Raw genomic sequence first — 14,760 nt, 5'->3', positions numbered from 1 at the left:
CCTGGGTAAAAAAAAAAAGACACCTCCTTAGCTCTGGGAGCTCCTTAAGAACAGTTGAGGCAAAACTCTAGCCCAACACAAGGGAGAGAGAGAACAGTAAAAAACAAACTGCAAGAAGACAGTATGCAGCAGCTCCTGCAATGCCAAGACCCCTGGAGGAGATAAGGTCTGAACAATGTTTGAAAGAAATACCATATTTGTTTTTGAATATTATTAAAACTGATGTGGTACTGTACCAGATATCAACATGGGACCAACACCAAGCCCAGACTATTCTTAGAAAAAGTGTACGGGCATCAAAACTGTCACAGGAGTCATTCTTTAAATATTTACTACAAAACTTGGGCCGTGCGGATGAAACTACCTCAGCAATGGAGAAGTTAAAGGGCAATTCTTCTGTTTCGCAAGCAATCTTACTGAACACTATGAAAATAACTGGCACATGCAAGCCTGGCATCATTGGACAGCAAACCTCAAGCATGGCTAAAGAAGAAAATATTACATCTCCAGCTGCTTCAAAACCTAAAAAAGGAGTCCGCCAAGTTCACTGCCAAGTCTACATGCTTGTGAATAATAACATGGCCCATGCAGGGCAATTATTTGGTCCAGGCTCATCTGAGCCCTCAGATGCTGGGAAAGATGCTGTGAGCTATGTGGACAAAGTAGACTAAGTGAATGCAGTAACAATGACTCCATATGCAATGAACCATAAAAAAAAATGTAAAAAAAGCACTGGCATAGCATCAAAGGAAACACACAGAGATTGGCTCAAAAGAAGAAGCAGGCCACAGTGACTGGCAGAGATACTACTCTGGAACAGATCTTATCCCCCCAAGAAATGGCTATTGTCAAGTTACAGAGACCTCCAGAGGTCATTTCAGGACACTTCAATCCTGCTGGAAGAGTGGAAACAGACATACAAAATAATACGCATTTTAAAAGGATCCAAATAACAGCAAACCCTACACCTACATTTCCCTAATGGTTTATTATATTTAACTATCACAGTGGATATATTTCAACGTGCTCTATTTTTATCTATAATGATATATTTTTGTATGCTTGATGCAACCCCTGCTACAAATATATGTATACTATGGACAATACAGAATTAATCTGCTCCACCTATAACATGGTGTAATAAGGAATAAGAGACACTGTCCCTAATCTTCCAGGCAACACATGATAGGATATGTGGGTTTGGATAAGAAAAACAGATGGTCTCCAGACTCTAACTGTCAGTCTGGGGCACACAGAAAGACTGCCGAGGTGACAGTGAGAGGGGCTTAAGAGAGACAGCATGACACTCCCGTAGGTGAATGAGGAGGCTTGTAGGAGACTGTTAGCCAATGAGAGAGAAAGTCTGAGACACCAGCAGGAACACATCCCTTACATGCAGAGAAAGAGAGCACTGAGAAGAGACTTTCCCTACACACAAAGAGAAGTGGGTTAGGAGAAGAGCCCACAGTAAGAGAGATCTAGATACTTGCCAGGTTGTTAAGGCACGACTGGATAACAGACAGCCGGGAGACCCGTTCCTGCAACATGGAGTATCCTTTGTGTAGTATACATGCATCTCACAAATATCTCACTCATATCTGGCCTGCAACGTGAATATCTGCCAATTTAATAATAAGATCTCCAACACATGCACAGAGGCGGGCACAAACACACACACACACACACACACACACACACACACACACACACAGTTATTAGAGGAATTCCCAGTGAGTATAAATATAGAAGAGCAAATAGCAAAAATCTTTAGAAATTTACCACAAAATTTTTTTTTAAAAATAACAGGGCGATAACAGGGCGTGTGTCCCGAGCACAAGCGTTCTTTGGGTTTTGTCACTGATATTGTGTTTTGATTTTTATAATTTACATTGACTTTTGAGAGTAACGCCATTTAGATACAGTATTTTACTGTCCAATATATATATATATATATATATATCTTATTTTAGTTATCATAAGTCAATTAGATCATGTATTCAAAGTGATAGTATGGAAATTGCAACACAAAAATAAATAAAATAAATTATACTCAACCGATCTTAGATTTATTACCAAAAGCTTCGCATAAGATTTCAAAATATTAATACTTTTGTTGCCAATGGACATACCGGCTCATGTCCGATCACCGAAGCAACATCGGGCGCAGGTCTTGGATGGGTGACCGCTTGGGAACAGTATTTTTTTTATTTTCCTATATAGATCCTTAGCCTTTTCTACACAAGAGATATATATCAGATACAGCTGAACTCCGTTATAACGCGATGGTCGGGGTCCACACAAGACCGCGTTATAACCGAGATCGTAGGAAACAAATGGCTGCCGTGATCAGGGCTTAACCGAGCAGGGTGCAGGGGATCCGACACCAGACACAAAACAGACAGACCTACACCTGACGTCATTCGTGCGGCACCGTGTCCTCAGCATGGTGGTGCAGGCGGCCAGGCAAACAAAGGTAGGTGATGTTTGGGAGCCAAGCTCAGCCTGCGTTATAAGTGGATCCGCATTGTAGCGGATCGCGCTATAATGGGGTTGACCTGTATAGATATAGGGCTCAACAAATGCAGTCGCCCATTGTGGCAACTGTCGACTGAATACCTGCGGCGGTGTCCCCCGGTGTCTCCCAGTCTTCTCTGCCTTGATCTTTAAAATCCTATTTTTCTCCTGCAGCACTATTCAAAATGGCCACGTCGCGTTGCCATGGTAACGGGACGCTGTGTGGCGTCACAGCGCCCCGTTGCCATGGCAATGCGACATGATATGATGCCGCACGGCCATTTTGAATAGTGCTGCAGGAGAAAAACAGGATTTTAAAGGCGACAAGACAGCAGAAGGCCAGGAGACGCCGTCGGGCCCCCGCAACAGGTAAGTGTCGTGGGGGGGGGGGGGGGGCCGCATATATATATATACATATACATACATATACATATACATATACACATATACATATACATATATATACACATACAGTGGTCGACAAATCACCAAAAAATCTACTCGCCAAACAAAAAAATCTACTCGCCACCTAGTACCACACGTGTGCTGCTTGGGCCAATAGGAGCTCGCCACGATGTTAAATCCACTCGTCCGGGGCGTGCAAATGTATAGGTTTGTCGAACACTGTATATATATATATATATATATATATATATATATATATATATATATATATACACAGTGTTCGACAAACCTATACATTTACTCGCCCCGGGCGAGTGGATTTAACATCGTGGCGAGCTCCTATTGGCCCAAGCAGCACACGTTTGGTACTAGGTGGCAAGTAGATTTTTTTGTGTGGCGAGTAGATTTTTTGGTGATTTGTCGACCACTATATATATATATATATATATATATATATATATATATATATATATAGTGCATACATATATATATATATATATATATATATATATATATATATATATATATATATATATATATACACATACAATAAAGGACTGTGCTAATGTATGAAGTGCCCGAAAATATAATGGTATAAACTAATTAATGAATTAATAAAAAATGTTAAAAAGAATCAAAAAAAATATATATATACCAAAATTGCATGAATATCGATGTCCAATTAGCAGTGCATAAAATAAAGGATATACAAAACATATTGTGCTGTGAACCTTCCTGTAAATGCTCAATGCAAATAGTCCTATAGAGTCCAAACAAATGTGTCCAGTATGGGGGAATAAAATAAAGCACTATCAGGAAACAGGCAGCCTCTTTGTAAGGGCACAACGACCTCCCTCTCCACCTGCATAGAAAAAATAGAAGAAAAGAAGCGCCAAATCCTAGTGCATTACTGTGCAAAATGATATATTTAATTCCCAAAAAGTCTCAATAAAATGAGCTCACAAACATAGAACAAATAAAAGCATGTTATGAGATATATTCATGCTCCAAGGAGCAGGAAACGCCGCTTTGCTGCTCTGATTACTCTGTGACACCACTGGATCCAATGCTGCCTTTGTTGCTCACCGCCTGCAGGAACTAACGTATCAGGCACTCCGCAGTAATCTCTCCCAGGGTACACACCAACAGATGATCTTTGGTTCCCACCGGGGATAGTAGATGCGGCGGACCAGCGGATGACGTCACACGGATAGTAATGGATACCGGACCGGTGGAAATACCGAGCAGTTCAAAAGCAAGCATTTACAAAGATCCACTGCACACCTTCCCTACGCGTTTCATCAGATAAACTGACTTCTGAAGATCATCTGTTGGTGTGTACCCTGGGAGAGATTACTGCGGAGTGCCTGATACGTTAGTTCCTGCAGGCGGTGAGCAACAAAGGCAGCATTGGATCCAGTGGTGTCACGGAGTAATCACAGCAGCAAAGCGGCGTTTCCTGCTCCTTGGAGCATGAATATATCTCATAACATGCTTTTATTTGTTCTATGTTTGTGAGTTCATTTTATTGAGACTTTCTGGGAATTAAATATATCATTTTGCACAGTAATGCACTAGGATTTGGCGCTTCTTTTCTTCTATTTTTTCTATGCAGGTGGAGAGGGAGGTCGTTGTGCCCTTACAGAGAGGCTGCCTGTTTCCTGATAGTGCTTTATTTTATTCCCCCATACTGGACACATGTGTTTGGACTCTATAGGACTATTTGCATTGAGCATTTACAGGAAGGTTCACAGCACAATATATTTTATATCCTTTATTTTATGCACTGCTAATTGGACATCGATATTCATGCAATTTTGGTATATATATATATATTTTTTTGATTCTTTTTAACATTTTTTATTAATTCATTAATTAGTTTATACCATTATATTTTCGGGCACTTCATACAATAGCGCAGTCCTTTATTGTGTATATATATATATATATATATATATATATATATATATATATATATATATATATATATATATATATATATATATATATATATATATATATACAATATATGTATATACATACATACATACATACATATACACACATATACATACATACATACATACATATACACACATATACATACATACATACACACACACAAACCCTCAAAACCATCCTTGCTCCTAGTTTAGTAAAGGGCACCGATAAATCTAGGAAAAAAGATCTGAGGGATACATTGGGAGTGGTTGGTAATTATAGATGCACCAAATGCAAGATTTGCCCAAAAATGTTAACCAACAAATCTTTTAAATCATTTGTTACAGGGCTTGAATATAAAATTTCCAACTACGTTGATTGTCTGTCCACATATGTAGTGTACATTCTGCAATGCAGCTGTGGACTACAATACATGGGCAGAACCAAACGTAATTTAAAAATACGCATTATGGAGCACCTACGTAACATTTCCAATATCCCTAAATTAGAAGCAACCTCCAAACCCCTTACTCACTTATTAGCTCATTTTAAAGATGTACACAATTGTAGACAGTGGGTGTACAATATATGGGAATAGAGAGGATTATGGGTGACGTGAGGGCAGGAGATAGGGACCTACAAATTGCCAAAAGAGAGCAGTTTTGGATTTTTACACTACAGTCGAAATATCCAGGGGGTCTTAATGATTATGTTGAACTGACACCTTTTTTAAGATAATTGGAATTTTGGTTGTGTCATTCTTTGTATTATGTCCTTTATGTTTCTCCCCTCCACCAATAAAGGTTTTCCCCCCCTTCTCCACCTCCGTCCCCCACCTTCCCCTCCTTATCCCCTTTACTCCATTCCCCCCCCCCCCTTCTCCCCTGCCCCCCCTCCCCACTTGTTCTTTAATCCCCCACACATCCTACAGGGACAGCCTTTAGCAGTATGGGATTTAAACACTCCTCTGAATTGATCTTTATATGGGACCTTTGTGTTGTAGATATCTACAAACACTAGTAACTATTTCACCTTCTTAAGTAAATGTTCACATACACCTTTTGCTTGGTAGTTACTCAGAGCATACATATTATATCCCACGCTTACATTTAGCTATTTAAATAATTAATTGGGTAATTGGATCGGAGTGTCTGCATAAAAGGCCCCCCCATAGGTGTCTCTATACTGCCTGATGAAGCACTGAATAGTGTGAAACGCGTTGCGGAGATTATACAGTACTTGTTGGTGCCCAGACGTGTGGTTGTACAAGTCCCAGCTTCTTACGAAGCTTTGAGCTGGTTTTACCTGCTCGAGTGGGACGTGAAGTAAACAGGCAATCGGAGGGCAGCTCCATACGGGTCCTGCGACAGCCGCAACCCGGAAGTAAGATCTGAGCCTTGCCGGGCAAGCCAGCCCCAGCGCGTGGGACTGAACTGCTAACATCAGGCAATACCTCCTGCGCCTACCCATCCTCCTGGCTCCACCATTCTTGTACTGGCCACTACTGGACATTTTTAATATTATGTGTAAGTTTTTACATTTTATTATACCAATTGTCTAATACATTTCCTTAACCCTTGGTGCGCTTCTGTGTTTCTTTCAACATTTTCTACATATAGCACTGAACATAAATGGGTTATTCATTAAACTGCAATTGTGCCAATCAGCAATACTGCACGGAGACTCCCATGCGATATTGTCCCTCAGTATAATGAATAACCCCCAGAGAGCTATAAAACTGCATTACCACATCTCTTTCAGCTCGCTATAACCTTTGCCTATACAACGGACCACTCTGCCTTTTCTCAAAACACAGTAAAAAAATGTAATACTTTTAAGTCTTTAGACATATAGGAGTCTGTGTGTGACGGCAAAAGGAGTGCAATTCTAGAGCAAAATTAGATTGCTTTCAATTATATTTTTTGAAGTGAAACTTCCTTAGTGGCACCTTATTCGAACTAGGGCAAAAAAGAATTGTGGAGACAGAAATTAAACGGATGTGACGTCAGTGCTGGCAGTTGAGGCCGGGCTGTGTTCTGGCTCAGCCCGACGCCAACACTGACATCACACCCGCTCCAAAAATCAATGCGGCGGCGGCGGCGATAGCCGCCGTCGCCGCTCCTAACGGCCTGATGGCCGCCGCACTCCCCACACGGCCGCTGACATATGCGGCGCCGGCGGCCGCTACTAATGGCCGCCGTTCTCGCTGCCATGCCGCGCATGCGCTAGTGTGTTTTGATGGCTAACCCCTTCCCTCAGCCCCGGCCGCTCCAGCACATGCGCCATTCCCCCCAGATGCATTATTACATCGGCTCCCCGCGGGGCTGGAGGCCGCTGACCCGGCTGGCGGAGGAAGCCAACAATGGCTGCGGGGTCTGCGTGCTGCGCAACTGTGTATCGGGGGCGAGTGAACTTCCGCCATTGCCGCTCCTATGCCGCGCATGCGCAGCAGTGATGGCGGCAGAAGAGGCTGTTGTGCTATGGGTCCTCCACAGCATAATCAGAAGGAAGAGCGCCCCACGCACATTACCGTGCCCTCCTGTAACCCCCTTGTGTGGACCTGGCTGCAGCAGGACACGCAGCTCTACCAGGGGTAGAGAATGGGGACTGCGCCGCGGTCGTGTACCTCCGGGGGGCGGGGGGGGCGGGCGGTGACGGGAACACAGGACACAGGACACAGGACACAGACAGGACACAGAAAGAGACATACACACCACACAAACACTGACTGACACACATACACACACACACTGACTGACACACATACACTGACTGACACACACACATATATACAAACACACAGACACTAATTGACACACACACACAAGGAATTCACACTCTCAGTCACGCGCACACTCACAGTCACGTGCACACTCAGTCGCACGCGCACACAGTCACACGCACGCACACTCAGTCACACGCACGCACACTCAGTCACACGCACGCACACTCAGTCTCACAGTCACAGTCACACGCAGTCACATGCACACTCACAGTCACATGCACACTCATAGTCACACGCACAGTCACATGCACAGTCAGTCACACTCACAGTCACACGCACACTCGCTGTCACACGCACACTCGCTGTCACACGCACACTCTCTGTCACACGCACACTCTCTGTCACACGCACACTCTCTGTCACACACACACACTCTCAGTCACACGCACACACGAGGAATTCACACTTAGTACAAATAGCTAATACAGGGGATGTGTGCCGAGCACGCGCGTTATAAGTCAAATTTATTTGTGTTTTGTCAATGAAATTGTATTTTGATTTTTAATTAAAACATCACAAACACAAATACAATTTCTGTGACAAAAGTCAAAGAAGTTTCACTTACTATGCGCGTGCACAGCACACACAGCTTTTTTCCTATGATACATATGATGCAGCTCTCTGACACAGCATTGCACCACCTTAGCTTTGATACATAAGACCCATTAAAAGACGCATTCCTTTGTAGCAGTAAAAAAATAACTAAAATGTGATACCATTAAGCATCTATTCTGGCTGTGGGTTTCCAGGACCAAAGTGCCTGATTTTACACTTGGTAGGACTGAATGCTTCACAATTTTCCTTATTCCTACAGGTTACCTAAATAAGTATATTATTTTGTTGACATATTTTGCATTGTTAATCTTGATGCAGATCGCTGTCTCCTCTGCAAAACAGCACACTTTTCTCTCCATTCCATCTCTAATACCATGAATAAAGCCATTAAAGCTGCAGTTCAAGCAATATCCTACGTGTGGGTTTTTTAATAAATGAGTTCTGTACTATGAGAAAATACATGTAGCATTTAATTATTATTATTCTTTTTATGTTTTAAAGACATTTTTAATGTTTCTTATGTAGGAAGCATTTCCAAAGTGACAGCCCCCTTCCCTTTCTGGCTCTTGAGCCCCGTCCTCTCTCTAGCAGTGCACCAATTGTATCTAGTAACTGCCCAGTCAATCATATTCTAGGAACTACATTGCCCAAAATGCTGTGCAAGAACTGAATTAAATAAACCTGAACAAGCTATTGATTACAGGAGAAGAGATCGATCTACAGGAGAAGAGATCGATCTGCAGCTTAGCTAATCACTTGTCAGTGTGCAGATTGTATTGATGCACATATTGCATAAGGGGGGGGAAAAAATAAATAAATATATATATATTTACTTTTTTTTAACGGCAGCTTGAACTGCAGCTTCAAAGTACTGGCCTCACTACTGATAATGTGTTTGATTCAGGACAGTAAAAATAGAGTAACTTGATATTAATCTCAGTTTATCGTCAATTAATGCGGCAACCACACTCTCAGCTCCGGTATCTATCTCAGCTAATGACAGCCATACCTTTTTAGGTGACTCTGAGAGCTTTTTATTCACTGTTCTCCGTAAAAACTCAGGCATGTTGTTTTCAATATCCTCTCTTGTCCCCTTCTTTTGCAGAAGTGCAGCTACAAATGATATAACCTAGAAAAAAATGAAACCGTGTTCCACAAGAGTGTTAAAGGAAAATGGGAAAATGTATTTCATTACATTTGCACACCACCTACTGCCCTCCTCATCCCGTAGGCTTCACATGAGCCTCCGCATGCCTGACAACTTTACCAGCTGATTCTACGTGACATTGACCCTTTCACACACACCTGCTTCCCTCTCCATTGAAATACTCAAATCACCTGCCCCACTATTCACAGTATCATGCACAGCGACCTATATCTGTAGCATTTATATTTGTATTGAAGCTGCGAACCATTAAGTAATGTGCTGCAAAATGATGTGCAAATGGTCAGATCAATATAGAGCAATCAAACAATCATAGCGACAACACTACATTGTTTAGTGAAAAATAAATATTGTACAGCAAAGCTTGTCCTGAAAGCATGTGCTCCATGTAATATTGACAAAATACATTTATATAAAAAAAACTAAAACATTACAGCACAGATAAAAGAAATAAGTATGTACCTGTATTGTCTTTCCGAGTCCCATATCATCACCAAGAATACATCCTGTATCTTGAGTAAAGTGTCTGTACAAGAACTGGACCCCCTCTCTTTGGTAGTCACGTAAATACCTATTAATTGTGTACGGGATAGAAACTCCAGTTTTCGATAATGGAAACTCAACCAACGGCCCCGGGGGTTTCCGATCAGGGAAAAGGGGTTTTTCCAGATCTTCATCGTCAAACATGGATGTGTTCCAGGAGCTTCTACAGGCTGGGACTTTACAAAGCTTTGCAAGCGGTATTTTCTTTTCGGTCGAATCCAAAAATAAAACAACTGCGCAGGATTCACCATTATCTGCGTCTTCGATGGACTTCACCACAGCTTCACATAGCTCACCATTTTCAGAAAAAGGCGCGAGGCACTGATCTTCAGTATGCCACTGATCTATATAATTGACATGTACGAAAGGAAATATGTAAATGTGAGAGGAGCTAGTGAAGGGGCATATACTCACAGACGTCACTGAAACTGTGTCCAGGCTGCACATTTGCAAATATTCTCCAATTATAGATATGTAAAACAAATGTGTAAGAGGTGTTCAGCCTGCCACAGCAATAATCTTAGGATTTTACAGCCTTGCCAAGATGATGGTATTTTCTGCAAAGAAACTGGGAATGGATAAGGGAGTAACTGGGCATTGCATAGCTCGCCGGCTTGAGGTGAGTAGCTTGCCGCAGTGCCGCCGACAGCTGCTACGTGCTTCTCTTGTGTCGGTCCACAAGTCTGGCCTATCTGGAAGTCGAGCCGAACTTCCGCATTCGCGAGCGACACCGGCGCGGTACTGGAGGCCTCCCCCCGAAGTAAGGCTGCAGCCAGGGTGGTGCCCGCCCGACCGCTCAGCGCCACCCTGGACAAGGCCTACAGATGCAGCGGCCGTTATTCGAACAAATCACGGCGCCGTTTGTGTGCGATGCTGTATTCCACGCGGCATTAACACCGCCAATCGCCCCAGGCACACATGTTTATCGCGGTTGCTTTGTTTGAATTTCATGGATTGTGTGCAATGAAATGAATGAATTGTAACAATACTGTGTTACTGTGTCAATTTCAGGTGTTTAAAAGACAGAACTCTAAAATGCCATTTTCTGCACTCGGGTCTTAAGGCGGTACGGTTGGAAGAAATCGCACACCATCACATGGGTATTCCGAGGTATACAACGTGTGAATTGTTTCAATAACGGCCGCTGCATCTGTAAGGGTATATTGTGTGTGCGTTAATTGGCTGGTGCCAGCCACTCTCTCCTGAACTCTCAAGTGGGAGTATGCTGGTAAACTCCTCTGAATGAGGAATTCCTTTTTAGTTGACAGGTGTTAATGCCAGTTTACTCTTCAGTGCTAAAACATGCCTGTCACTTATTTTACAACAGATTGATTGGCTCTCCAGCATTGAAATGCAAAATTATTGCATACATTACATAAATATATTAATATGGGCAAGGGAAACATTAGGCAATGAGTTTTGTATTAAATAACATACCAATAATAAATACTTGCCTTGTATGTACTTATTGCTATCCATTTATACACGCTTCACACTTAAAATCTGTACATTATCATAACTAAAATCTGAAAGACAAAACATAGAAAGACAGCAATAATGAGATTGTTAGTTGAGAAGGAACATAAAATGTACTCTGTTGTGCTTGCCAATCAGCTCTCCCCTCTAAAGATGTGAAAACTAACAGAACTTAAGATCTTAAATTAAACATGTAGGGGTCATTTACTAAAGTTTCTCAGCTACAAAAGTGGGGCAAAGTCTGTGCAAAAGAATTGGACCAGATTTATCATCGGAAAAACTCCCATTGCTTTCAATGGGATTCCTTTTCTTTGATGAATATGGTTGTGTTTTGCACTCGTTTTGCGACCAGAAGACATTAGCAAATAGAACCCCCTAGTTTATTTCATTAGATTAATTGTATCCGAGGCATTTGCAGTTACTTTTTAAAATGCATTTTATATTTCATGCAAAATAAGTGACTTAATTTTAGATCAAAATGTACCTTATACAAATCACAGTAAATTAAGAGAAAGTCTTGTTTATAGTCAGGCCCACTTATGAAAACTTGGAATTTGGTGCAGTAAACAAACACAATTTGTTCCAGTTTATTTACCATGGTCGGGAAGGTAATTTTTTTTATACATACTGTACAAGTAATATAAATGTGATGAGTGATTTTACAAAATGGAGCAAATTTGTTATTTCTAGTTATAATTAGTATCTGTGTCACTTCTTATTCCTTGCCCACGAACCTTATTCAATGTTGTGAAAATCTGGGTAATGTACGGTTAATGCAGAAATATTTGAATGGGAAAACGTCATTGTTAATTGTGCTTTACCCCACTTCTTACTATATTGATTAATGGGGTTATGTATCTCCATAATTACATACACAATATGCACCTCTCTCTTACCCTGGTATATTCTCATCTGTCAAAGCCTCAAAACTAAACTATAAAATATGTTCTTCCTTTTTTGTATGCCACCATCACTCCTTTCTGCATGTGCATCTTACTGTAGTATAGATCCCCACATCAATAACCATATCTACTAATACATCATAGATCATGAATACATGCCCTCTCAGCACCTATAACTGTTTTTACCCCACCCCCATCTCATTTCTACCTCATCATCCACACCACCCAAAAATCTCAGTACCTATATCTAGCCCACTCATATTTCTTGGACTAACCCCCCTCACCTTTCAGCATCCACACTCCTCCCTTTACACCTCAGCACCTACCCCCATCCTCCTCAGTATATGGCTCTTTCACCCTCCTTCCCCAGGTCATATGTAACTTCCTCTCCTGCCTTCTCACCCACATAGTTCATGTTTATTCATCTCCAGTGGCCCAACCTCGGGGTCTCTACCCACCCAGTACCTCAGTACAGTCTCCTCTGTATTCCCACAGCCATCCTCAGTCTTTCCACCTCTCCTCCCTTCACTACCCTCCTCATTCACCTCTTTCCTGCTCTCTGTCGGTCTTTATCTGCCAAACACCATGACTGTAAATCTCTCCTCCCTTACAATCTGCACCCCCCCTCTCCCTGCTGTGTCTTTCCCCTCTCCCTGCTGTGTCTATTCCCCCCTCTCTCTGCTGTGTCTATCCCCCTCTCCCTGCTGTGTCTATTCCCCCCTCTCCCTGCTGTGTCTATCCCCCTCTCCCTGCTGTGTCTATTCTCCCCTCTCCCTGCTGTGTCTATACCCTCTCCCTGCTGTGTCTATCCCCCCCTCTCCCTGCTGTATCTATCCCCCCCTCTCCCTGCTGTATCTATCCCCCCCTCTCCCTGCTGTATCTATCCCCCCCTCTCCCTGCTGTATCTATCCCCCCCTCTCCCTGCTGTATCTATCCCCCACTCTCCCTGCTGTATCTATCCCCCACTCTCCCTGCTGTATCTATCCCCCCCTCTCCCTGCTGTATCTATCCCCCACTCTCCCTGCTGTATCTGTCTCCCCCCTCTCCCTGCTGTATCTATCCCCCTCTCCCTGATTTATCTATCCCCCCCTCTCCCTGCAGTATCTATCCCCCCCTCTCCCTGCAGTATCTATCCCCCCTCTCCCTGCAGTATCTATTCCCCCCTCTCCCTGCAGTATCTATTCCCCCCTCTCCCTGCAGTATCTATTCCCCCCTCTCCCTGCAGTGTCTATTCCCCTCTCCCTGCTGTATCTATTCCCCCCTCTCCCTGCTGTATCTATTCCCCCCTCTCCCTGCAGTGTCTATTCCCCTCTCCCTGCTGTATCTATTCCCCCCTCTCCCTGCTGTATCTATTCCCCCCTCTCCCTGCTGTATCTATTCCCCCCTCTCCCTGCTGTATCTATTCCCCCCTCTCCCTGCTGTATCTATCCCCCCCTCTCCCTGCTGTATCTATCCCCCCTCTCCCTGCTGTATCTATTCCCCCCTCTCCCTGCTGTATCTATTCCCCCCTCTCCCTGCTGTATCTATTCCCCCCTCTCCCTGCTGTATCTATTCCCCCCTCTCCCTGCTGTATCTATTCCCCCCTCTCCCTGCTGTATCTATTCCCACCTCTCCCTGCTGTATCTATTCCCACCTCTCCCTGCTGTATCTATTCCCCCCTCTCCCTGCTGTATCTATTCCCCCCTCTCCCTGCTGTATCTACTCCCCCCTCTCCCTGCTGTATCTACCCCCCCCCCCTCTCCCTGCTGTATCTACCCCCCCCCCCCCTCTCCCTGCTGTATCTATTCCCCCCTCTCCCTGCTGTATCTATTCCCCCCTCCCCCTCTTCACCCCACATCTCTCACCAGATACATTGAAGTAAAGGCACTTCCTGTACTTTCGGTTTCAGCCTCGGCACTTTCGCTGCAAGGCTTGTCACCGCGTGCAGGGGAATGGGGCTCTGTGAACCAGGCTGCATATTTCAAACCAGCAGTAAATCATGTCTCATGAAATCACCCACGGAGTGGCCAGTGACAGATGAGTCGCCGTTTAGCTTTTTATGTCAGCAAGCCTCTTCACGAATGTGCTAAACTCGTCATCAAGTAAACGAGGCAGCACAAGGCAGCCTGGTTCTGTGAGTGGAGCTGCCTGAGTTGCTGACTACAGACTGTCAGTACTACAGTGTACACTGATATGATGTATATAATAAATGGCATCTTTTATTTGGAATTTGTTTTGTACCAGTGGTTCTTTTTTTTCTAGTTCTTACTGTAGCTTTGAACTGAGTAAGTGCAATTCTGGGTATTTGTACATACACTAATTTTGAAACTTTTCATGGTGAAGCCATGTTAGTCTAGTTGCGAAACGACAGAATAAATGAGTACTTAAGTATTACGTGATACCTTTTTCATTTGGACTAACAATTGATAGTGTAGCCCTGGTAAGAAATTGGGCTATAGGTCTATCCTCCTACTGGTATAAGCCCTGTTAAGGGC

At 43.2% G+C, this 14,760-nt stretch overlaps 1 protein-coding gene across 3 annotated transcripts in view; it reads right to left on the bottom strand.

The window, feature by feature from the left end:
* The window catches only part of ERCC6L2 (ERCC excision repair 6 like 2), a 185,467-nt gene extending 171,060 nt beyond the window's left edge, over positions 1-14,407 (bottom strand). The window contains exons 1-4 of one of the 3 annotated variants that reach the window (XR_012801572.1): positions 14,131-14,407; positions 11,363-11,434; positions 9,828-10,252; positions 9,210-9,329 (exon numbers count right to left, since the gene is read on the bottom strand). Coding sequence is in view for 2 of the 3 variants with exons in the window: in XM_075599141.1 (XP_075455256.1) it covers positions 9,210-9,329; positions 9,828-10,252; positions 11,363-11,387 (570 nt within the window). In the remaining variant the exon portion in view is untranslated. Of the gene's footprint in view, positions 1-9,209; positions 9,330-9,827; positions 10,253-11,362; positions 11,435-12,280; positions 12,912-14,130 lie in introns of those variants that run through there. The other 2 variants (XM_075599141.1, XM_075599147.1) reach the window with 2 other exon arrangements.
* Positions 14,408-14,760: the final 353 nt, after the last annotated feature.

Source organism: Ascaphus truei, chromosome 1, assembly GCF_040206685.1.
Source record: "Ascaphus truei isolate aAscTru1 chromosome 1, aAscTru1.hap1, whole genome shotgun sequence".
Classification (NCBI taxonomy): Eukaryota; Metazoa; Chordata; class Amphibia; order Anura; family Ascaphidae; genus Ascaphus; species Ascaphus truei.
This window is presented reverse-complemented; position numbering and strand designations above follow the sequence as displayed.